General features: G+C 33.2%; 1 protein-coding gene across 28 annotated transcripts; it reads right to left on the reverse strand.

Annotated features, from left to right (window-relative positions):
- Positions 1–7,411: 7,411 nt before the first annotated feature.
- LOC137806388 (uncharacterized) lies at positions 7,412–22,864 on the reverse strand. Of its 28 annotated transcripts, none has more exons than XM_068606478.1 (18): positions 22,396–22,851; positions 20,840–22,038; positions 20,556–20,731; positions 18,471–18,628; positions 18,303–18,371; positions 17,603–17,675; positions 16,893–17,049; positions 16,501–16,792; positions 16,253–16,367; positions 15,988–16,151; positions 15,739–15,813; positions 15,450–15,630; positions 14,859–14,919; positions 14,356–14,406; positions 14,225–14,247; positions 8,433–8,543; positions 8,148–8,224; positions 7,412–7,931 (listed from the first exon to the last, which is right to left on the reverse strand). In XM_068606478.1, the coding sequence occupies exons 1-13, from the start codon at positions 22,747–22,749 to the stop codon at positions 14,882–14,884; spliced, it is 3,051 nt and encodes a 1,016-aa protein (XP_068462579.1). In that variant the 5' UTR covers positions 22,750–22,851; the 3' UTR covers positions 7,412–7,931; positions 8,148–8,224; positions 8,433–8,543; positions 14,225–14,247; positions 14,356–14,406; positions 14,859–14,881. The 28 variants fall into 28 exon arrangements, with proteins under 28 accessions (XP_068462579.1, XP_068462577.1, XP_068462583.1 ...); XM_068606476.1 differs by having other exon boundaries at positions 14,356–14,420; positions 14,858–14,919; XM_068606482.1 differs by lacking the exon at positions 14,225–14,247.
- Positions 22,865–23,315: the final 451 nt, after the last annotated feature.

The raw sequence follows: 23,315 nt of genomic DNA on the forward strand, positions 1-23,315 counted from the left end.
CATCGGTCCGCGTGAGTAGTGCATCTCCTAATCCAAATACACCGTTAAAGTGTATGATATTATTTTGTTGGTTTAATATAAATGCAGAGAAAAATGATTTTTTTTATTTGATAGAGAAAGAAAAATTGAGTTTTTGAGATACAATTTTTAAAAAATGTTTCCTTTTATTTTTCTTTAATTTAAATTTCAAAATTTTCTTTTTTTCTCCTTATTTTCTTTTCACTTAGGCTTATTTTCCTTATGTCTGTATTTGCATTCACTATTGTTTTGGATATCTACAAAGAAGAGTGTGGAAAGTTGGTCAGATAACTTTGAATTATTTTCTTTTCACTTAGGCCTATTTGTCTTAAGTCTTTATTTGTATTCACTATTCTTTTGGACATATACAAGAAAGAGTGTGATAACTCTAAATAAAAGTCAGATTTTAAGAAAAACATAATAAAAGTTGTCTTTTAAGCTTGAACAGTTTGCCAAGTGTTTTTAATCTTTTGAAGAAACTTTTTTGGAATGGAATTTAACATAAGGAGCTTGAGTGAAAATACTTACACTATGAAGAGTAGAAGAAATCAAGTTGAAAGAGTTAAAATCTACACAATAGGCACTAGACAGTCAAAGTTCAACAATCAACAAAACTCAAGAGAAGATGAAGAATAGTTAGTTAGTTAGTTAGATTTAGATTAGTTTTTTATGCTCGTTTCAAGGTTCACCCATTTATAAAAATTTGAAACTCTATAAATAGAGATTAGCTTATCATACTTAACATACATACATAGCAAGTAGATTAGAAAGACTTAGGCGCCACAATAGTTGTAGTTTAGTTTTCAAATTTCAGTTTTTTGTTAACAATTTTGTCATTTCAAGTTTTATATAAGTTGTTCATTTTTCTTTATTTTTTCGTGATTCTTCTTCTCTATACTCTTTACATTATGCAATTTATCATTTTTAAGTGAATTTAGTTATAGAATTTGGTAACAATGAATTAAGATGGTCTATTTAGTGTTTTCTTCTTCAATTTTTTTGGGAAATCTATTTTCGATTGAAAGTAGTTTTCTAAGAACATTCAAATCGATTGATTGTGTTTTCTTTAGTTATAAGGAATCCAGTTTTGAGACTCTTACATGATTTTTGTACCCTGTTTTTCATTTCAGTATTGACTTTTGATTTTCTTGTTTGTAACCATTTAAATTTTTATTCTTTTACGTTTCTATATTTTTCCTTTTTTAGTTTGTGTGTTCAGTTCATTTTTACTTCAGTTTTATTCAATCGCAATTTGCATTTTTCATTTGTTTTACATTTTCTGTACTTTAAGTTTATGCATTATAATTTTCTATCTTTTATATTTCTACAATTTACGTCCTCGCACTTTACATTTCTGCAACTTAGTTTTCTCACACTTTACATCTTAGTCATTTATTTTTTTGGAATTTACTCTTAGACACTCTCATTCTTTTTCGTTTTCTCTTAGTAGAACTATTAGTTAGTCTAATAAATAATTGTTGACGGGAGAATCTATTAGTTGTACTTAACATCTTTTGCATAAGTCATTTTACTTTTTTGCATAACAACTATTGAACGGTCTAGTAAGCGATTATTGACTAGACGGTCTAACATTTGTAAGTTCTTTTAGTTTAACTCTTTTGACTTCTAGTTTACATTATAGTTTATTTTCATGTATTTAATATTCTATCATTTACGTTTAAGCTCTTTACATTAAAGTGTAGATATACAATCTGTTAGACAATTGTCTATAGATGATGTATTCTTCACTGTTGTTTTTCTTTCCAATTACCAATGTTAATTTGTGACAGAAAGAATACATAAAATGATTCCCATATAACATGTTTTCCTTGGACTGACCTAGGTTGATCCTATATTACATTAGGGGAAACTTAATTTTATTTGAAAATCTGATGTAACTAGGGATACATCAAGGTGTTGCATATGCTTTAGGATAAATTGATTTAGAAATAAGTGAAGAGAAAGATGTCAAGTCTTTTTTAGCTTATTAAGTAACGTAAAAGGTCTAGAAAGACAAACTTGTTTTGGAAAATGTCATATTTGTCTCTTGCATTGTTGAACCTATGTGAAGTTATATGTTGTTTGCAATGATGCATCAACTACTCTGAAGAGCAATTGATGCTTGGTGCAACTACAATAATATAACATAACACAACACAATAGGTTTGGTCAAAAAGACATTGAGCTTTGATGTTGTTTTACACGTGTAAAGACCACTTAACAACCACACTTACATCTTTCTTGTGTTCTCTCAAGTCTCAATTTTCTTTGGCTCTCACTCTCTAGTGTAGAAGCCTTAAAAAATACTAGAAGGTTGGCCTAACTTAATTCTTGGAACCTTTCTCCTCCAACACTTTAAAACTCATTCATTTTTATCCATTGTTAATCAATTCTTTTGTTGTCATGTCTTCTCCAATCTTTCAAAGCATTCCAAATCAAAGAACTTATGAAAGGAGCAAGGAGAACATCATCAGTTAGTAATTAGAGCTTCGATTTTCTTCAACAAAATAAAAAAGAGATGAGTTATTTGGTTGTTCTTGTTTTGTTCTTGTAGCCAAACCATATTGTGTTTATTCTTCATGTTCTTCTTTTGTTTGGTATGATTATACTCATTTTAATTGTTGTTGAGTTATCAGAGTTCAATTTTTGATGTTTCATTGTACTCCTTGTTGAGTACACAACATAACCCATCAAGTTTTATGTTGATTTTCATTTTGGTTTAAATTTGGGTATTTTTGCTTGAGTGTTCTTAATGTTTTGATTAAGTTTTGTGTGCAACTAGGTTATGGTTTATGTTTCTACTCTTGTTTAATTTTTGTTTCAATTGTCTCAAAATTTTATGATTAGTAGTGTATCCAAGGTGTTTGTTCAAATGTTTCTATGAGTTGCACACAAAGTGTTTGTGAAAATGTCTCATGAAAAATTGATTGTATAAGCTTTTGGTGCATTTTTTGTTTTAGTTTTGTATTCTAAACTTACTATTTTCATTGTGTCTAGTAGTTTTGTTCTATTTCTTTAATTCAGTAGGTTTATGTCTTGCTGCTAAAATCATGTAAAATTTCTCTGGATTGGAAAATTTATCGTGATAAAAATAATTTTCCAAATCAATCGAAATTGTATATCTAGACTCTTAAATATGCCATTGGTGTTGGGTAAAAAGGGCTCATCCTAATTCCAAATAGAAAATTCGTGATAAATCTGAAAAGTCAGGACGTTTAGTGTTGAAAATTAGGTTTGAACGAGAATTGTAGCTCTCGGTGTTTGATTTTCTTAAAATAATCCAATGATATGTTTGACTTGAAATTTTGAGAGAATGATTCTTGAGATGTTATCTATAACTGGTTAAAATTCCAAAACCAAATTTCATCCATAATATTTTACATAAATTTGGGAAGCCTTGATGCCATTCAAATTTTCTTTTCTTGATTTTATTTCTTGAAATATTGAAGAAGGGTGTGAACATTCTTGGAAGGAAGTTGAAGCAACTTTTCAACTGCATTTTCTAGGGTTTCTTGTGACTTTTTAGAGTGCCATCAAAGGAGAAGAAGAGACTCAAAGAGAGCTAGAACGGTTGGGATTCAAAACACACCACAGATTGCACAAAAGGATCTAAAAAAGTGAAGGTTTTGAGTTAGCTATACCACTGAACATTTAGTATATTCTTGAACATTTAATCTTCTATCTCGCTAAGTGTTGTTAAAATGTTTTAGACAATATCCATGAACAATTGCTTAATATTTTTATTTAGTGTAGAAGTCTAGAAGTGTGTCAATTTACTTTAATTGTCAATTTTAATAGAAACAACTAGTTTCATTTCAATGACATTTAATTGTTTTTACTATTTCTATTGATACCACAAATTTGGAGTAGAATTCAAAAGTTATAGAAAGGATCAAGATTATAAATCTCAACATCAACACAAGTTTCAACAAAGTTCATGTTAGAGTTGACAGTGTGGAACATCAATTTCATGACTCTCTTTTTTCATATATACAATTATAATATACTCTATTTAATTATGCACACACTTTATAGATAAACTTTTAACTTTCAAGGTTGGATTTCATAATATTCAAGAGAGATATAATTCCAAGACTTTGGGATGGTATTCATTGAATATAATCAATGGATCAATTATCAAATCTCCATTAAATTAAGAAAGATTTCCAACAAATTCGTATTGCATTACTGAACTGAATCTCTCAATTTCTAAAAAAAAATCCAAAACACCTAAAAGTTTTTAGTTCTTCAGTTATTGATTATGAACAGTCCTAAGAAAGATATTATTGTTACTTAAAATAAAATAAAATAAAATAATTATTTATAAATATACAGTATTGTTTAAATTATAATAGTTGAAATCATTATTAAAAAGTTTGAAAATGGTCTAAAATATATATACATATATGCTAAAAGATGGAAATATAAATATCTACAAAGACGAAGTATGAATACAATCTCTTATGGTAGTCTAAAAGAAGCACGTTCCGCATCTATAGGGTCACTTATGTATGAACATATAAATATTGTAGTTATGAAATAAAACACAACATACAAGTTAAGCTAATAGATTTAAATTCACTGTATTAAAATTATAACAACACACACAGTCAATACCAATTTTCTCATCAAAGGCCACAATTCATTTCTTTCCTAAGATACCAATAAATAAATCAACATAATTCCAAGATTTGATCACTTCCGAAAAATAAATATTAGGTATTTTCATCATAAGCTTGTTATGTGGTGCATAATTATCTTATGACATAGGTGGACCAAATTACAATTAAATTGTGATATTTAGATTATTATTCTCTTAAGTCTTATAAGTTGAAAGCTCTTATAAGTTGAAAGTTCTTATATTCATTCTCTCAAAAGAAAAATATTCAAAATTGATGTTTGAAGGGAATATAGAAAATTGGGGATATCATAATAAAGTATGAGGATTAAACCAAGACAAAAGGAAATAAACTCATCTTGTTTACTACACAACATGAATGAGAACATACAAACTATGTTTATTAAGTTTTGAACTATATCAAATGAATTGTTTTCTCAAGGTAAACTTATGATAATTATGGTTAAGATTTAAGAGACTTTTCTAAATAATGAAGACCACAAGTAACAATGTTCAAGACGTCGAAGGTATGATTTAGATATTTTTAGAGTAAAATAGAATTGAAAATGCAAGATGGAAAAACAAAATACTAGAAAAATCAAAAGGTCAATTCCCATATTCAATATCCTCAGTTGCACAAACATGGTTGAACTGCAAAATTATGAATCGAATTAAAATATTATTCAATCTAATTCATATATAATTATCAAGAATCAATTAATTAATAATTTAATTTCTAAAATAAAAAACACAAATTGATATCATAAAATGCAAATCCAAAATTATAGAAAAAAAAATAAACTCAAAGTGTTAAATCGTCGATATAAAATTTAATTAAAATTCTTTAATCTTGATTTCGTTAATTGAATCTCAAATCTCCATAGATGAAATGAAGAAATAAGAATGCAGAAACAATTTAAAAATTGAAGGAAAAGGAAAATAAGAAAATTTCTAAAATTGAAAAACTAAACAAGTGATTCCTATGCGTGATTAGTGAACAATTAAGTTATATAAATCTAATTACAAAAATTGAAGATAAAACAAGAAAAATCAAATCCATGTGAATTTCTATACAAAAAAACAATAAATTTATCTCAATTTCCAAAAATCATAAAAAGAAGAATAAAACTTCAAATCTTGCAAACCATATATCCATTTAAAACCTTAAAAATATAGAATCAATTTAATTGGAATCAACCAATGATAATATTTATAGAAAAAGTTATAGCCAAAATAGTATATCAAATATCAAATTAACTAAAAATGTAGAATTAAAAAAAGATATACATTGAACTCAATTTATTTAGACTAAAAGAAAATAATTTAAAAACTGAATAAAATATATTAAAAATGTTTTCAGTACAGTAGAGATATAAATGTGTACACAAAAATAAAAAATATATATAAGTTCAAGTAATTTAGTGATGGCAAGTAAAAGGAAATTAGAAACATTACACGGATAAAAAAAAGCATTACTAGTAAAAAGCATAAAGATTAGTAGAACTTTATTTACAATATTAGTTGTTCTTGTATAACTGAGTTATGGAAATCCAATTCCCAAACCCAATTCTAATGGAACTTGGTTATTAAATATAAGGGATAAAGGGTAAGAAATGTTACCGTTTCTAGCAGATATCCAGCCAAATATGTACAACTTTTAGTAAAACAAATATGATTTTAGATGCAGATTGATCTTCTAGAACATATCTATATTCATCCACCATCAAAGTTTATGATGCAGCAATTCGATCATAGTTAAAAGGTGTTTTCGACTTACATTTTGAGTTTAGTAATAGTAATTCGATCATAGTCTTCAGGATATAGGGCACTGCACCCATCTTTTGTCCTAATAAATCTAAACAAGTTAGGGACAAGCCTAAGAATGAAAGTTTTACAGTGATGATCATACCTTCAATTCCACTTTTAAGCATTCACATCTGAGCAAACCATACACTTTTTTTATGAATTTACTTTACCAAAAATAATTTTATTGAAAACATGCGAACACCAAATAAACTGAAAACAGACCTGGCTGCAATTTCAAAGAAATAGTCCTCCATCAAATTACGAATTTCAGCATCAAAATATTACGACATTCAATTACCTAACCCGTTATACAGAGCACATGTAGAAACACGGTTATTTCAAGAATTCTAGCATTTCAATACAAGAAGAAAAAAAAACTAACAATTTTAGGAGACCCATAGTTATATTGATAAGCACACAACTCGTCACTATAGGTCCTTCCTTGAGAATCTAAATGATCGAAATCAATAGCAATATATGGGTTACCTTAAAGGCCAGAATGCCCTGAAGTTCGTAATGGAGACTAAGCAATCATCCCATTCAGCTCCGACAAATCACTTTAAAGAGAAGATGACAAATAGTAATAGTAATTGAGTATTACATATTACTTATCAAGAGCAAAACCACAGCACCAGCATAACTTAAAAAAAGAAAGAAAGCATACAGAATTAAACAATTAGATCAAGAGTTGAATCTCCTCTACGCTTTTATAAAGGGAATTTTATGATAAGCTTTAAGTCAATGATTCCAATCACAGGGAAATAACATATATATGGATTAAGAACAACTAAAGTAAGAACTCAAAAGCATAAACTATAAGAACATAACCGAAATTAAGAACATAGGGATGACTATAAAAGAAGTTAACAAGAACATAAAATGAAATTAAGAACAAAATCAAAAAGTAAAAAAGGAGTAGACTTAGATGGATGAAGAAACAAGACAGAGAAAAGGTGGAAGACACTTGAATGGATGAAGAAGTAAGACATGCCACTTGAGGTTGAAGTTCCATCTTCATCTTCAAGATAAACATCAAGGAAGAATCACCACTTAACTTCTAAAAGTCAAAATAAGACTCAGAAAATAATCATTCTCACAAGTGCTCCATCTCTCAAGTTTTCATATATGTCAAACCATGTTTGTACAAGAGATGTGCTCACTATTTATAAGTCTCCTATGGAAGTTATGACGATGAAAAGAAAAGGAAGGAAATCAAATTTAAAATTCCTAGACCTAGATCAATAATCAAGATTTAACCCATGCTTTCCATGTTTTGTATCGCATCTTTCATGTTTGCATCACATTGGTCATGCTTCCTTCCTTTCCTTTGCATCACTTGGCTGAAAACCATAATAATTAGGCTTGAATGAGTCCCAATTATAGCTTTATGTCTTCTTAATAGCTCACCTCAGGCCTTCTAGCTTCTTCTCCACTCTTCGGCGGCTTAAAGAAGCCCCAATTACAACCTACTTCCAATTACTATCGACACCTAAAATTACAACAAAATAAATCCTACAATTTTAAAAAAAAATTACAAGACAAATTACAAATAAAAGAAAATACAAAGTAAATTCTAATCCAAAAAAAAAAGATTCAAAGTAAATTTTATTAAAGAAATTTAAACAAATATTTTATTTACTAATAAACATCTTTCTCATCCTTACACAAAAATAAAACCCAAAAGTAAAGCATATATAAATGGTACCCAAAACAGGAACAACAAGGCACAAGTTCATGTGCTCTGGTCATCACCACATTTTTGGAAGCCATAAGCCCCAGAAGCTAATGGACAAGAGAGGGAATGGCAGAAATGGAACATCAGAAAATGTGAGATGTAAGTTGTAACTAAGGAAATATTCATGCTAGCCAAATACAAGTTTGTTTAAAGATAACAAAAACAAATTTACATTATCTGTTTAGAATCACAATATACATGAATTTTCTGCATCATTTACACATTATCAGGAAGAAGGAAAAAAACCTAACCTACCACGGTAATAGAAGTTTCTGTTATGTGAATGTATGGAGGAATGTCATTGACACAGCCTTAACTTTGCATATGAAAAGAGGTTGCCTTCATATTCTATTCCTTGCATTTACACTTTATCAATACCAAAAAAAAATAGTATTTTAGAAAACTGAATTTATTTTCACTAGTACTGCAGGCATTAGTAAGTTGTTAACCACTTAGATAGTGGTTATCACGAAGTACTGAACTCAGTAAACAGGATACACAAAAGGAACGTGAAAACCTTCTATAACCAGAACTGCATAGCATGAAAAACATCGTAAGAGCATATCAAAACTTTCCTCTCTGCACCCATTCGACACAATACCACCTACATTTAATTAATAGTTTAACAGACTGTAATCACTGCTTTACATGCTGTGCTGGTTGTCTTGTCTCCCTTACTTACTTTCACTGATCTTGTTCCCCTATTCTCCTCTACTTTAATAACTGATTGGTGGTTTCGCTTTAATGCCAAACCCTTCATTGTATTTATATATATTCTATAATTCAACTCAGTACCTTTGCTATTATGATAATTAGATACAGAAACCCATTCCTGTATTTGGGTGTAGCTAGTGCTAAGAAATAATATCACACCAACTTTTAGACAGTTCCACTAAGGAGCAAACTTCGACCTGACAGGCTTTTCCGAGGATGTCAATCAAAACTAAAGTCTTCAGCAACTCAAGTTGTTCATCATGGGAAAGAGAAAGAAATTATTCGAGAGAAATAACTGTCATATATTCGTATCACAATTATATGCAGTATTGAACAGAATCAAATACAACACGATAGGCCAAGCTCTGAATTAGGCCGTTATAATTCTTTAATTATAACCTGCTACAAGGACCCTGTTTTTCTACTACTTGTTGAATTTTGACATAAAAGAAAAGGGGGAAGAGAACAGATGCTTAGATACTGATTTTTGTATATTGATGATTATTAGTGAGTACCTATTTTAACGAAATAAAATAGAATGTTATGATTGTAGTATGTAGTAGTTTGCAATTTTAAAAGTCCTAAAATATAAGCTAACAGGTATTTATTTAAGTATTAATGCAAATTTCCCTCTGTATTCTCCAAATATAAAAAAATAAGACAATGCGGTATGTGCATTCAGGGAAAATTAATGGAATGTGTCTCTGTATGAGCGTAATTTTTCTTTAACAAAATTATTGTAAATTATGGGAAATATAATTAAAGAGTAGCTTCTAAAACTAATCCATCGTAGGTAAACTTAACAAATTCACATGCTCCTCCCCGTGTGTCAAGACAAAAGTAGACAGCAAGTTAATACCATTAGGGGTTCATGGCAACACAAAGCTGAAAACAACACGATTAGAAGTCAGAAGCATCAAAATAGCCATAGAAACTATACTCAAACTGCTGTTTACACCAACACTCAATCAGAAACACTGCTGGAAACTTCAATGAAATAATTATAATCTAGCAATAAGTGAAATTTGGTATGTTGTGTGTATGAAGGTATATCTGGATAAAGAGACCATCATTACAGGGAAAGATGAGAAAGGAATCAAACTTATTGTTGCATAATCAGGAGAATTATGTTATAATTAAGTGCAGATTCTATTTTATATTTATTAGGACAGATTTGTTAGTGATTTGATTTGATTTGTACAGCTTTAAACACTCATTATTTCTGGCTTTCATTGCCTATTATTTCTTTCTTTAATTAGGTTGTAAAACAGTCTATAAATAGAGACTGTAATCACATTTGTAAAATATCTCAGAAATATATTTCACTTATTTCTTTCCACTTGGTATCAGAGCTCCTGATCTAGGAGACTCTGCTTCCGCAAATTTTTTTTTAGCCTTCATTGCTGTAATCATTTTCCTTGACAGCCTTCATTGCTGCAATTATTTGTTGGACAGCCTTCATTGCTGCAACTTTCTATTTTCCTTATCCTTTCTCCATTGACCACCACCACCACCTTGCACCATTGACCACCACCGACCACCACTGCCGTCGCTCGCCGGAAACTGCACCGCTCGCCGGAACTGCCACTGCTCGCCGGAAACCGCCGCTGGCCGCCTGAAACCGCCACCGGAAAATTTTTCCGGCAGATTTTTTTTCCTGTGTGTGTGAACAGGATCAAATTTTGCCAATCTGAAAAACTCAGTTGGTTTTGAACTCTCATGGACTCCCTTAGTAAGCCATCTAGCTATTGTTCCTTTACTATGAGTGGTAAGAGTTCTAGTTTTTTATCCTTTAATGCTTCTAGTACTGAAAATATCTGGATTATAGACTCTGGTGCTACTGATCATATGACACCTCATTCCTCTTCTTTTTCATCCTACACTACTTTATCCGGTAAGCCATATATTACTATTGCTAATGGTTCCACTACCCCCATTAATGGTCGTGGTAACATTCACCTTCAACCTTCATTTCCTTTAAAAAATGTGCTTCATGTTCCCAAACTATCCAATAACCTCTTGTCTATTCAAAAGATTACCCAAGATTTAAATTGTACAGTGGTATTTTTCCCTTCCCATTGTGTTTTTCAGGATCTTGTCACGGGGAAGACTATTGGAATTGCTAAAGAGCAGGGCGGGTTATATTATTTACAGCATGAAGAAAGTAAAAAGGGTGCTAGACTACAGGCACACACTTCTAATCTTCAGCAAGGTCGTGAATCTTGGTCATCCTCTCAGATATGGCTTCAACACAGACGTCTTGGTCATCCTCCATTTAGTACCCTAAAGTCCTTATTTCCTGTTTTATTTACAAAAGTGTCTGCTGAGTCATTTCATTGTGATGTTTGTCAGTTTGCTAAACACCATCGGACAACTTTTCCTCCCAATGGTAATAAAAGTTCTAAACCTTTTGATCTTATTCATTCAGATGTATGGGGACCTTCACCTATTCCTAATATCTCGGGTACAAAATGGTTTGTTTCATTTATTGATGATTGTACTCGGGTTACTTGGTTATTTCTCATGAAAGATAAGTCTGAAGTTTTTCACTTGTTTGTAAAGTTTTACAGAATGATTCAAACACAATTTGAAAGTTCAATTAAGAGATTGCGTTCTGATAATGGAAGAGAATATGTGAACCAAAACCTTTCCAAGTTCCTTGAGGAAAATGGAGTTGTTCATGAATTAACCTGTGTGGACACTCCTCAACAAAATGGGGTTGCTGAAAGGAAAAATCGTCATCTCCTTGAGGTTACTCGAGCTTTACTTTTCCAAACATCTGTTCCTAGATCTTACTGGGGGAAGCAGTCCTGACTGCCACTTATTTGATTAATAGATTACCCTCTCGGGTTCTAGAGGGTGTTACTCCTATTCAGGTTATGACCACATTCTATCCTTCTATTCCCATGTTGAATAGTCTTCAGAATCGTGTCTTTGGTTGTCCTGCTTTTGTCCATGTTCATAGTCCTAATCGGGGTAAGTTAGATCCTCGTGCCATCAAATGTGTCTTCATCGGTTATGCCCCCTACAAAAAGGGGTACAAATGTTATCATCCTCAAAGTCGTAAAGTTTATATTTCCAAAGATGTCACCTTCCATGAAACAGAGTCTTTCTTTCCTAGTTCTCAGCTTCAGGGGGAGAGTATTCAAGAAGCTGAGGACCTTGAGTTGCCACCTTTTCCTTTGTTACAGGATTTCGTTCTTAGGAAGGATGACAAAGACCCTGCACCAACATCATTACCAGAGAAGAATAATGAAGACAAATATTTTGGAAAACAATATCAGCGAAGGCAACAAGAACCCGTCCTGGTCGAACAGCAACTTCAATTGTCTGAACCGGAGGTAAGAACTCATACCAGTGAGACTCTTGAGGACACCTTAAATACTGCTTTTGAACCTAACCTAAATGATTTACCTATTGCCTTGAGAAAAGAAAAAAGATCTTGTGCCAAATATCCTATATCCCAATTTGTGTCTACAGAAAAACTTTCTATGCAGCACCAGAGTTTTCTTTCAGCTATTGATTCTATCAAAATCCCTACATCGGTACAAGAAGCCTTAAAAGATGATAACTGGATTCGAGCCATGAATGAAGAAATGAGCGCGTTAGAAAGGAATGAGACTTGGGAGATTGTAGAGAGACCAAAAGATAAGAAAGCAGTGGGTTGTAGGTGGATATACACAGTTAAGTATAAGTCTGATGGCACACTGGATCGGTATAAAGCAAGGTTGGTTGCAAAAGGGTACACTCAAACCTATGGGATCGATTATGAGGAGACTTTTGCTCCAGTGGCAAAAATGAATACCGTCAGGATTATTCTCTCCCTGGCGGCACACTTTGGTTGGGCAATGCATCAATTTGATGTTAAAAATGCCTTCTTGCATGGAAGCTTGGAGGAAGAAGTATACATGGAGATTCCACCTGGGTATGGTATTGTTAATGAAGGGAATAAGGCGTGCAGACTTAAGAAGGCCCTATATGGTCTTAAACAATCACCTCGTGCTTGGTTTGGAAGGTTTACTCAAGCTATGGTATCTTTGGGGTACCGACAAAGCCAAGGTGACCATACTCTGTTTATAAAACATTCTCAGAATGGTAAACTCACTCTACTTTTGGTCTATGTAGATGATATGATTATTACAGGTGATGATGAGATTGAAAAACAAAATTTGAGGGAGAGACTAGCTGCTCAATTTGAAATGAAGGATCTTGGGAAGCTGAAGTACTTCCTTGGGATAGAGGTTGCTTACTCGAGACAGGGCATCTTTATTTCTCAAAGGAAATACATCCTTGATCTTCTCAAAGAGATTGGTAAGTTGGGTTGTAAGCCCACTGGAGTGCCAATAGAGCAAAATCATAGGATTGGGAATGATGAGGAAAACCCAAAAGTGGAGAAGACACAATATCAAAGACTTGTGGGAAAACTCATTTATCTTTCACACACTAGGCCAGATATAGCCTATGCAGTTAGTGTGGTTAGTCAATTTATGCATGATCCAAGAGAAAGACACTTGCAAGCAGTAGATAAAATTATTCAGTACTTAAAAGCCTCTCCAGGAAAAGGATTGCTATTCAAAAAGGGGGAAAACTTATCCATGAAAGTATATACTGATGCTGACTATGCAGGATCGATTGTTGATAGGAGATCCACCACAGGCTACTGCATGTTCTTGGGTGGAAATCTGGTGACATGGAGGAGCAAGAAGCAAAATGTAGTTGCAAGATCAAGTGCAGAGGCAGAATTTAGAGCCATGGCTCAAGGGGTGTGTGAACTCTTATGGATGAAGATCATACTTGATGACCTAAAAATAAAATATGAAGCTCCTATGAGTTTGGCATGTGATAATAAGTCCGCTATCAGTATTGCACACAATCCGGTTCAACATGATCGAACAAAGCACGTAGAGATAGACCGACACTTTATTAAAGAAAAGTTGGATGATGGTCTTATAGCCACTGAGTACATCCCTTCAAGACTCCAATTGGCAGATATGTTTACTAAGGGACTTCCCGCAAAACAATTCGAAGATCTTACTTGCAAGTTGGGAATGATAGATATACATTCACCAACTTGAGGGGGAGTGTTGCATAATCAGGAGAATTATGTTATAATTAAGTGCAGATTCTATTTTATATTTATTAGGACAGATTTGTTAGTGATTTGATTTGATTTGTACAGCTTTAAACACTCATTATTTCTGGCTTTCATTGCCTATTATTTCTTTCTTTAATTAGGTTGTAAAACAGTCTATAAATAGAGACTGTAATCACATTTGTAAAATATCTCAGAAATATATTTCACTTATTTCTTTCCACTTTATAAACATACTTACAAAAATTGCAGGACCAATGGTACCTAAAAAAGTAAAAACCAATCTTGATGCTTTAGTTAAATAGTAGCGTCAGTCAACTTTATCCTATTCCACAAGCTTAACCCAAAAAGTTTCTGAATTGAATTACTCACTGAGATTAGAACTTGCTTCAAGAATACAGCCAAACACCTCCAATGGAATGCCTCCCGAATGACAGCCATGAATAAGATGCAATGATAGTTCATTAGCACAAGCAATAAAGGAAAATTTAAGAACACAAATGTAAAAAACCAAATATCAAACTTTATGATGGAAACAAAAGATAAACTATAATTTTAACACAAAATGTCGACATACAGCCTGATTCAAGCCACGACAGCAACACTCAAAAAGCAGAAAAAAGTAAACATGGAAAAGGTCCAAATATCACCCCAATCCATTCCCCTAACTAAGCTACCTAGATTTAAATAGAAAATAGTACTCTCACAAGACCATTGAATTTCATCGGGACTCAGAAAAAGATCATTTAAACTCAAATTATTCCCCTAAATAATACACGGCAACTATCCTATTTGAAATGAAAGAAAGAAAATGAATTGGATACCATAAATTACTATTGCTTCAAATTAATCTCCCAATAAACAAGCCAAGGTACCTTCTACTGAGCCTTTTAAGCATCTAACCACGGGAGGGTGCCCAAACCATTGGCAGGTCTCCTGAATGAAAAACTAAATTAGAATCTCTTAAATTCAAACAGATTTGGAAACCAAAAATATGTTGGAACCAGATCTAAAAGAAGAAAGGGAGGAAAAAAAAACCAGTCTATCATCTGCAAAGGATCATCATAAAACCACAAAGTTACAATTAATGTGAAATTGAATTTCTCATAATAAACTTTCAATGGACTTAATTGCAAAAGCAATGTTCAAAGTACAAACATCTATACTAGTAAAACTATTAAAGATTTCACAATGGCCACACAAGAAGGAAGAAACCGCCTTTGGCGTGTTATCTTACAATAGAAAGAGTACTTTCCACTGAAAGAACTGCCAGTGAAGTGTTCACTCTGACCAGACATCACCCTTTTTCACTTCAACAGACCAACAACTGTGCTGGATACCTCTTGGGCCGTACAGAGAACATAAATAATGCCAAATAATTAGAATCTAAATATAAATTGAAACACTATCTACAGATATCAGTGAACATCATTTTGGGAGTCAAAATCAGCACATTGTTCACTTGCCAGTGATGAATGGGTGATTCAATGCCTGTGAGACTGTCAATCTCTTGTCTGGATCCAATACAAAAATCTTTTCAAGAAGATCCTTAAAATTGGCTAACATCTTTGCATCCTCCCCTAGAGAGCCAGTGATAATTGTTCCAATATCTTTTGGTTTTATGTTGAGAATCATCCGCTTTATTGCCTAAGCAATAAAAAAAACATCCATAAATAACACTCTTAATTTCTGTTCATTCATTCAAACAAGGACCAAAAAATCAAATTAAAACTTCACTACCAGAATGAAGCTCACCTTTTTCGTCACAGGGTCCTCCTCTGTAGCAAGAAAATTCAGGTCCTGATCAAAATGCTGTTCAATAAATGCTCCCTGCAAACATGATTATAACAACTACATATTAGAGGATAAATTTAGCAATCGATGCAGCGGCGGAGGAAAAAGGTGGAGAAAAGGCAACCTGATGTATACAAACATTAAATTAATTAATTCCCAAACTCAGTGAAAAAACATGAGATACAAAGACAATAAAATAAAAATGTTTACCTTCCGAAGCATCTTTTTAGGAAAAAGGCCCTTCAATTCCATATGAAGCCGTAGCATGTCATTGTTAGTAGAACCTGGAAAAAGAACCTTCCCTGTATAGAGCTCATACAAACAACAGCCTACAGACCACATATCCAATGGATGATCATAGGTTAAGCCAAGTACTGCATAGAAAATGTTTGAACCAATAGTTAAAACCCATAAAAAATATTCAAAAATGGTTACAACTTGGGAATATTAATTTCTGTACAGCAAAGAAACTTACTGATTTCAGGGGCACGATAAAAGCGACTCACTAGATACGGAGTAACTTCATTTTTACCAGCAAACATGGCATTACCAAAGTCACAAAGCTTCAAAACATTTTTAGCTTCATTCACCTGGTCCAATAGGAGGTTGAAGAAATAAAGTAAGGAAAGGTGCATATTTCTTCTTGAGAAGAAGCAGAACAACTTAAAAATTTAATATTACTTTGAAAATAATTAATCTAAACAATATTATCTGTTGCCATACCAACATATTATCTGGTTTTATATCACAATGGAGAACACCGCAGTTCCGGAGATGCTTAAGTGCAATAAAAAGTTGTTTAGCATACGCTCTAACTGCAGTTAGCCTGAGGCCAATATTGCGACCAAACTTCTTTAAAACCTCACGCAGATTCATATGGAGAGATTCAAAAACTAAACAAAGGTGATTCCTGTACTTGAAACTAGAAAGGAATCGAACACAATGACGCTTATCATCTGGATCAGCACCTACTAATTTCTTTAATATCACCGATTCATCCATACCAGCCTTGTACCTTTGATACACAAAACACAAATTTTAATGTATGTATAAGGTACACATGCTACACCAAGCACAAATTTTAATGGGAATACACACAAACCTAGGCCACTCACATTGTGTCATTACTACGAATTATTTTTATGGCGACTTCTCCAGGTTCACCATTACTACTTTCAAGATTCTTTGCCCGGACCACTGTTGAAAAGACACCTCTCCCATGAGCAGCAATGACTTCATACCTGCCATCAAGTACTTCACCAAAACGATAACCTGCACAATTACATGGCAATGTAACATTGAACAGGGAAACAGATACATTGTGCTCCAAAGAGATTTTTCAGTCACATTGACAGGATACACCGCAACAGATGAAGGTAAAAAGGTAAATACATTGACATGATCTAACTATCCCAAAAGCATAAATTATTGGGTATGGAGCATATGAATCATTCCATATATAACATACTTGATAAAGAAGTGATTTAAAGATCCATAGAAAACAGTCGAGCCAATATCAAACATAAGGCTGAGTTTTGAATCACATTTCACTCCACGACGAACAACTAAAATTGCTTTTTCAGGCGAATTGAAAACAGAGTTTTGTAATCACAAATGAAAATTAAAAAAAAATAAAAATCTTAAGCCAAACAGGACATATTTCAAGAATTTGCAGAAATACAGAAGATAGAAAATAAGCGAAGTAGTGAACATCAATTAATAATGAACACAGTGAACGGGTGCACAAAATAACTAATTAGGTCTAAAGGAAACAATAAAAAATGAACGATCAGAACAGCAGGATACAATCAAATAAGTAACTTACTGTAATAACCCTCTGCATCATCCCAATTGTCATGTATGCCACCCCTCTCAATTCTTAAACCTTCTCCTTTACCCTTCAAAGAAAGGAAGGAAATCGTAATATACATATAAAACAAATCCATAATAAAAAAACAAACAAAATAAACAGTAGATCAATAACTGTAAGGCTTAATATAACTGATTTCCAGGACATAAAAATTCTGAGGAATGTCCAGTTTTGAATAAATTTCCCCACCTTTGTTGAGGAGAATACAACTTCACATAACTATTAAATATAATGTTATTAACCTTTCCAGTAACCATAAAAACCTTATTCCTACAAAAATTAAATAAGAACCAAACTTTTTTTTAAAAACATCAGGAATATTACTCCTGATAATATCATCCTCAGAAAAGTTTAATTGGAAATGAAAGATCCACTATACGAAATGCCACCTAATGGTATGACAATTATTACTGCCTTAGGTTGAATTTGGAGATAGAGATATAGTCTAGTTCCAAAACAAGTAAATATACATAGAGTGGGGGGAAATTAACAGAAAGAATAGTTAAAAAGGATACAGGACACATGAAACAGGAGTTAGTTAAGCAACTTCTCAAAGTGTATAAGACGTCCTTAATCAGAAACAAAATCAACTTACAGCAGGCTCAGCAACTTATTGAATTGAGTAATTAGAAAATATTTTTAACAGAACACTTACTGATTTCTGAACTCCAGTTGGTGTCTCACCAAATATATCATCACAAAATTTGTCATCAGCTCCTTCACTCTGTCAATATTATAAATGAATGTCAAATCCAAATAGATACAAAGGATATAAATAGATACCTGACATTTCTTTAAAACAAAAGATAATTTCAATACAAACCTTAGGTGTACCCTCTCCAAGGCCCCCAGCACTGGAGATCATATCAGAAGCAACATCTCCATTTTCCAGAGGAGATATCCTGACAAAGAATAATGTTTCCACTTCCACATCCTCGAGAATGTTAGGAATGGTAGGAGGAATCTCTACAGCTTGTTTGTCTAACAATAGATAAAAAAAAGTATGCATTAGAAAGCTAATAAAATAAAAGTGGAACAGTGGGGTGTAGAGAATAACAATAAATAAACACAATATACCAGTTCTTACATATCTGTCTATATTCAGTCAATCAAGGTCATTATAATTATGTTCGTGTCTATTAAATAAAAAATCGATTGGTACACCCTAAATAGTCTTTTAAACAACAGGTCTGACACTAACATCACTCATTTCCATCACTTGCATACCCATTATTCATATCTGTTACTAGAGAAACCATTGTTTAAACCAAGGATAAGGGACTGTTGTATGGTTGACATGGACAAATGTAGTAGGAACAGCTAAATGAGCATGTAAGCATGATATGAGTGATTTGGGAGGTAGGAACGTTAGCCACTTGAGAACTGTTCTACCAGACTCTTCCATTTTATGTTACATGCGCCTCTAAAAGGAGAATTCGTTGTAGGAAACATCCTTTACAATTTTGATTTAAAAATAATGGCATTCTTGATAAATATGTGTTAGGAACCAAGAATTATAAAGAGAAGAAAAAGAAAGGTTCTTATTGAATAGAATGAAAAGAACAAAGAGTTAATGCTCAATCTACAAAAATCACACCTTTTCCCTACCCTCTCCTCTTTCTTTCCTGTTTATATCTAACTAACACCTCAAGTAACTAACTCATGACTATTCTAACTAATTTCTCTTCTCTGTGTATCCTAACAAGACACTCCTCCAAAAATCACCTTGTCCTCAAGGTTGGGACAGTGAAATCTCGATCCCATGGCCCATCTTAATCACCATGATCTTTGGGAGAGAACCCATTGGCTACTGATGCAAATTCAGGTCTGGAGGCTTAGGTGGTGGAGGGGATGAGAGAGGTTTTTGTATAAAAGTCTCTGAACCCAGTAAGATGAAATTCCAAGATTCTAATGTCATTGATGTTCCAACCACCTTCATTATCAAATCTAGATCCAGCAATGATTTCTTATGCATATTATGTAAATCTGAATTTGGGAAAAAATGATGCTTAGTTAGTTGCATCTCCACCTTCAACTTTCGTATTGGTTAACTCTATAATTGGGTTATCAAGAAAAAGATCTTCACAGCCCATAGTCTTCACTCTCTATTGATTCATCCCCTTCTTCTACCATCATCAATTTTGTTCCTCTTCCAAATCTCACTTCATTTTTGGTTTTTTCTACACCGCAGAGGGTGTGATTCTTCATTGCTGAACCTTCTTCTACATCTCGAGCCTTCTTCTCTCTCATCATTAATAGAGTTCTCTCCTACTTTAGACAATTTCTCACTTTTCTTGATTTCTCGTTGATTTCTTTCATGTCCAACAAACTTTCTTTCATAATGGCCATATCAGCTTTCAGCTCTGCAAGAACCTTCCCCTGTTCACTGACCCACCTCTCCAACACACCCGACAACTTTCTGTAATGGCCCTTTGCAGTAGATCTGGAAGGTCGGACCAATTTTGTTCGGAACCAAGAATTATAAAGAGAAGAAAGTAAAGGTTTTTATTGAATAGAATGAAAAGTGCAAGAAATAGGAGAGCACTCTCTCCTTCAAGGGCTTCCCCTTCACAAAGAGCTAATGCTCAATCTACAAAAATCACATTGTTTCCCTACCCTCTCTCCTTCTTTCCTATTTATATCTAACTGACACCACAAGTAACTAACTCATGACTATTCTAACTAATTTCTCTTCTCTGTGAATCCTAACAATATGATGCAACATATTCACAGGTGGAGCAATGATTTGAAAATCAATATCTTGGCAAGTACATCATGGACAGGCAACTACTAAATACTAAGCTGCAATCCACAATACAGAAAGACGTTTTCAACTTTTTCAAAGTTCACAATAACTAAGGCTAGTTAATAAAATCAAACTATGGCGAAAAGAAAAGAAAAAAAATACCTATTACTTTGTTTTCTGTATTTTGTTCTACTTGTTGCAGCTGCTTCTTGTATTTCTCTAAGATTGCCTCCCTTCTCCTTCTACTCTCTTCTTTAACCCTATTGAAATCTTCCTCTTCTTGATCAGGTGATTGCAATGTAATCTTCTCATCTAACTCATCTTGTTCATCCTCCCCTCTGAAAACAATTGATTCAATTCAGATATAAAAAAATAATACAAATTAAAGCATACCAATAAAGAAAAAAAAAGTGCTTACAGTATTCTGTTTAAAGATGTTTAAATACCTCTGTAATTTGTTTTCATCATAAACCTTTACAGGCAAGGAATTCTTTTTTCTTTGTTGGTGGTGTTCGGTTTCCTCTTGTTTTGAACGCATTCTATGCCTATCACAACTATCATAATCATCCTCACGAGGCAGATACTTACCCATACCATTCAAAGTGTCTCTACCCGTGTGCCTCCTTCTATCATCTCGCTTCTCCCTCTCCTTAACTTTATCTCTTTCCCAACTCCTATCATCATGATCAGCAGTCTCCCGGTCCCTGTCTCTCTCACCACCCCTTGTTCTCTCTCTACTTCGATATCTTTCCTTTTCCCTTCTCCTATCCCTATCAAACACTGTCTCACAGCTCCTATCTATAACTTTTTCTCTTCTCCTATCCCGATCATCCTCTCTTTGCCTCCTATCTTCTTCCCCATTCATTCTGTGTCTCTCATGGCTCCTTTCAAGTCCTTTTTCCCTTCTAAGTACCCAATCAACCTCCATATTCCTACTCCTCTCTTGTTCTTTTTCCATCTTTAAGTCTCTCTTAACATCTTTGTCTCTACTCCTATCCCTATCCCTATCCCGTGCCTCTCGAACATGATAACTTGCTCTGTGTTCCCTTCTTTCTTCCACCAAATCTCTATTCTCCCATCTGCTTGCCATCATTCTTTCATCATCAAGGTCGTAGTCAGTCTTCAGTCTACCAGCATACGACAGCTCCCCCTTTTCATCAGAGTGCCTTTTCTTTGAATGAGCATGTTTTTCTGCTATACTACCAGAACGAGACCTGTCCCTAGCACATCCATTTGATCTTGATTGACTTCTATATCTATCACGAGAACGCCGTCTTGATCTTCGATATTTCTCTCCACTTTCTGAGGAAGAGATTCTATAGTAACCAACTTTCCTCCTGTCAAGCTCTAAGTCCTCGTCCTCACAGTAACCTTTATGTTTCTCATTTCCCTTAAAACATTTATATTCCCCACCTGAAGATTTATGATCCAAAAGCCCATTGCCCATATAATCTATACTAGTTCTATCATCCTTCCCATCCAAAAGCTCATTGTTCATATCATCTTCATGTATTCCACTGCCAAAGTGACTCCTTCGGCATGCCTCTTCTTCGCCATCAGGACCAATAGATTTATCATCAACAGTGCACTGTGTTCTAGTTTTTAAATCTTCAGCATGCAACAAAGTCTCCCTGACCAAATGTCCCTGCACAATGCAAATAACTAACTAATAATGAAATGACAATTGATCGACAAAAAACAAATAGCAAGATCACATCAGTACATCAGTAAAACTAAATACAGAAGACACGGAACGTCTCTAACAAATTAACCGTAAAGCCACCATTCTTCACTAAATGATGAGAAGGAAAGAGAAAATATAGAGGTGAAGGAGACATAAATGATGAGAAGTAAAGCCCTATTCTCCTTTTATACAGTAAACGAGAAAAGATAGATAAATTGAAATACCTAATATATAAGGATTTTTTTTAACAGAACAACACGATGGCGAATCCAATGACCTTAAAATAAATAAATTCCACAAAACTTGAATCGGATATACCAGATTTGTGTTATTGGATCGAACATTTCGATCTCCGGTCACGCCAGTTCCGGCAGGGTTAGCATCAAATTGCGCGTCTAATTTCGCTTCGTCTTCTTCGAGAATTTCTCCCTCCTCGACGTCATCATCGGGAACGCCACGATTCGTGCCAGAACTACGGGGCGGAATCGGAGAAGGAGCCACCGGAGCAGTTTCACAGTCGGCGGTTTCACAATAGCTTTCACTTTCTTCCCCATGTTTTCTGCTTCCATGGCGACGGCGGTGGCGGTGGCGCTTCGACGATCGGTCGGCATCTTTCGAAAGAGAGCAGCGGCGGTTCTTGCGCAGTGAATCATGGCCGTCGCCGGAGGCCATGATCGGATACGGTTATTAAGTAAAGTTCGTCGCCGGAGGCCTGTGCTTTATTCTCTGTTAGCAGATAAACCAAATTCGTCTCCCTCAAAAACAGGTAAATCAACTTTGAAAAATAATTTCAAATATTCAAAATATTATTATTATTTATCATTATTTTTATTAGGAGAAATATTATTGGAAATACAGGTTTCCACATTTTTCTTATAATAATAAAATATATATATATATATATAAATAATTAATTCTTAGAAAAAATATTTTTAAAATTATGTAAATAATAATATAAAATAAATAAGTTTATAATAAATAATTTTTATTTTAAGTAGTAAATTAATTTTAAAAAATAAAATAAAAAAATAATAATAATAAATTATATACACTAAATAACACAAAACTGATTATAAGAAAAATTCTAGTTATAAAAGTTATAGATTATTTTTATTGTATTAAAATGTATATAATTTTATAATTTTTATAAATAATTAATTAAAAAGTAAGAACATATTTTTTTTTATTTTAGTGTAATAATTTTTTTTGTGCCAGTGGTTGTTTTATCATGATTAGTT

Source organism: Phaseolus vulgaris, chromosome 3 (assembly GCF_000499845.2).
Source record: "Phaseolus vulgaris cultivar G19833 chromosome 3, P. vulgaris v2.0, whole genome shotgun sequence".
Lineage (NCBI taxonomy): Eukaryota > Viridiplantae > Streptophyta > Magnoliopsida > Fabales > Fabaceae > Phaseolus > Phaseolus vulgaris.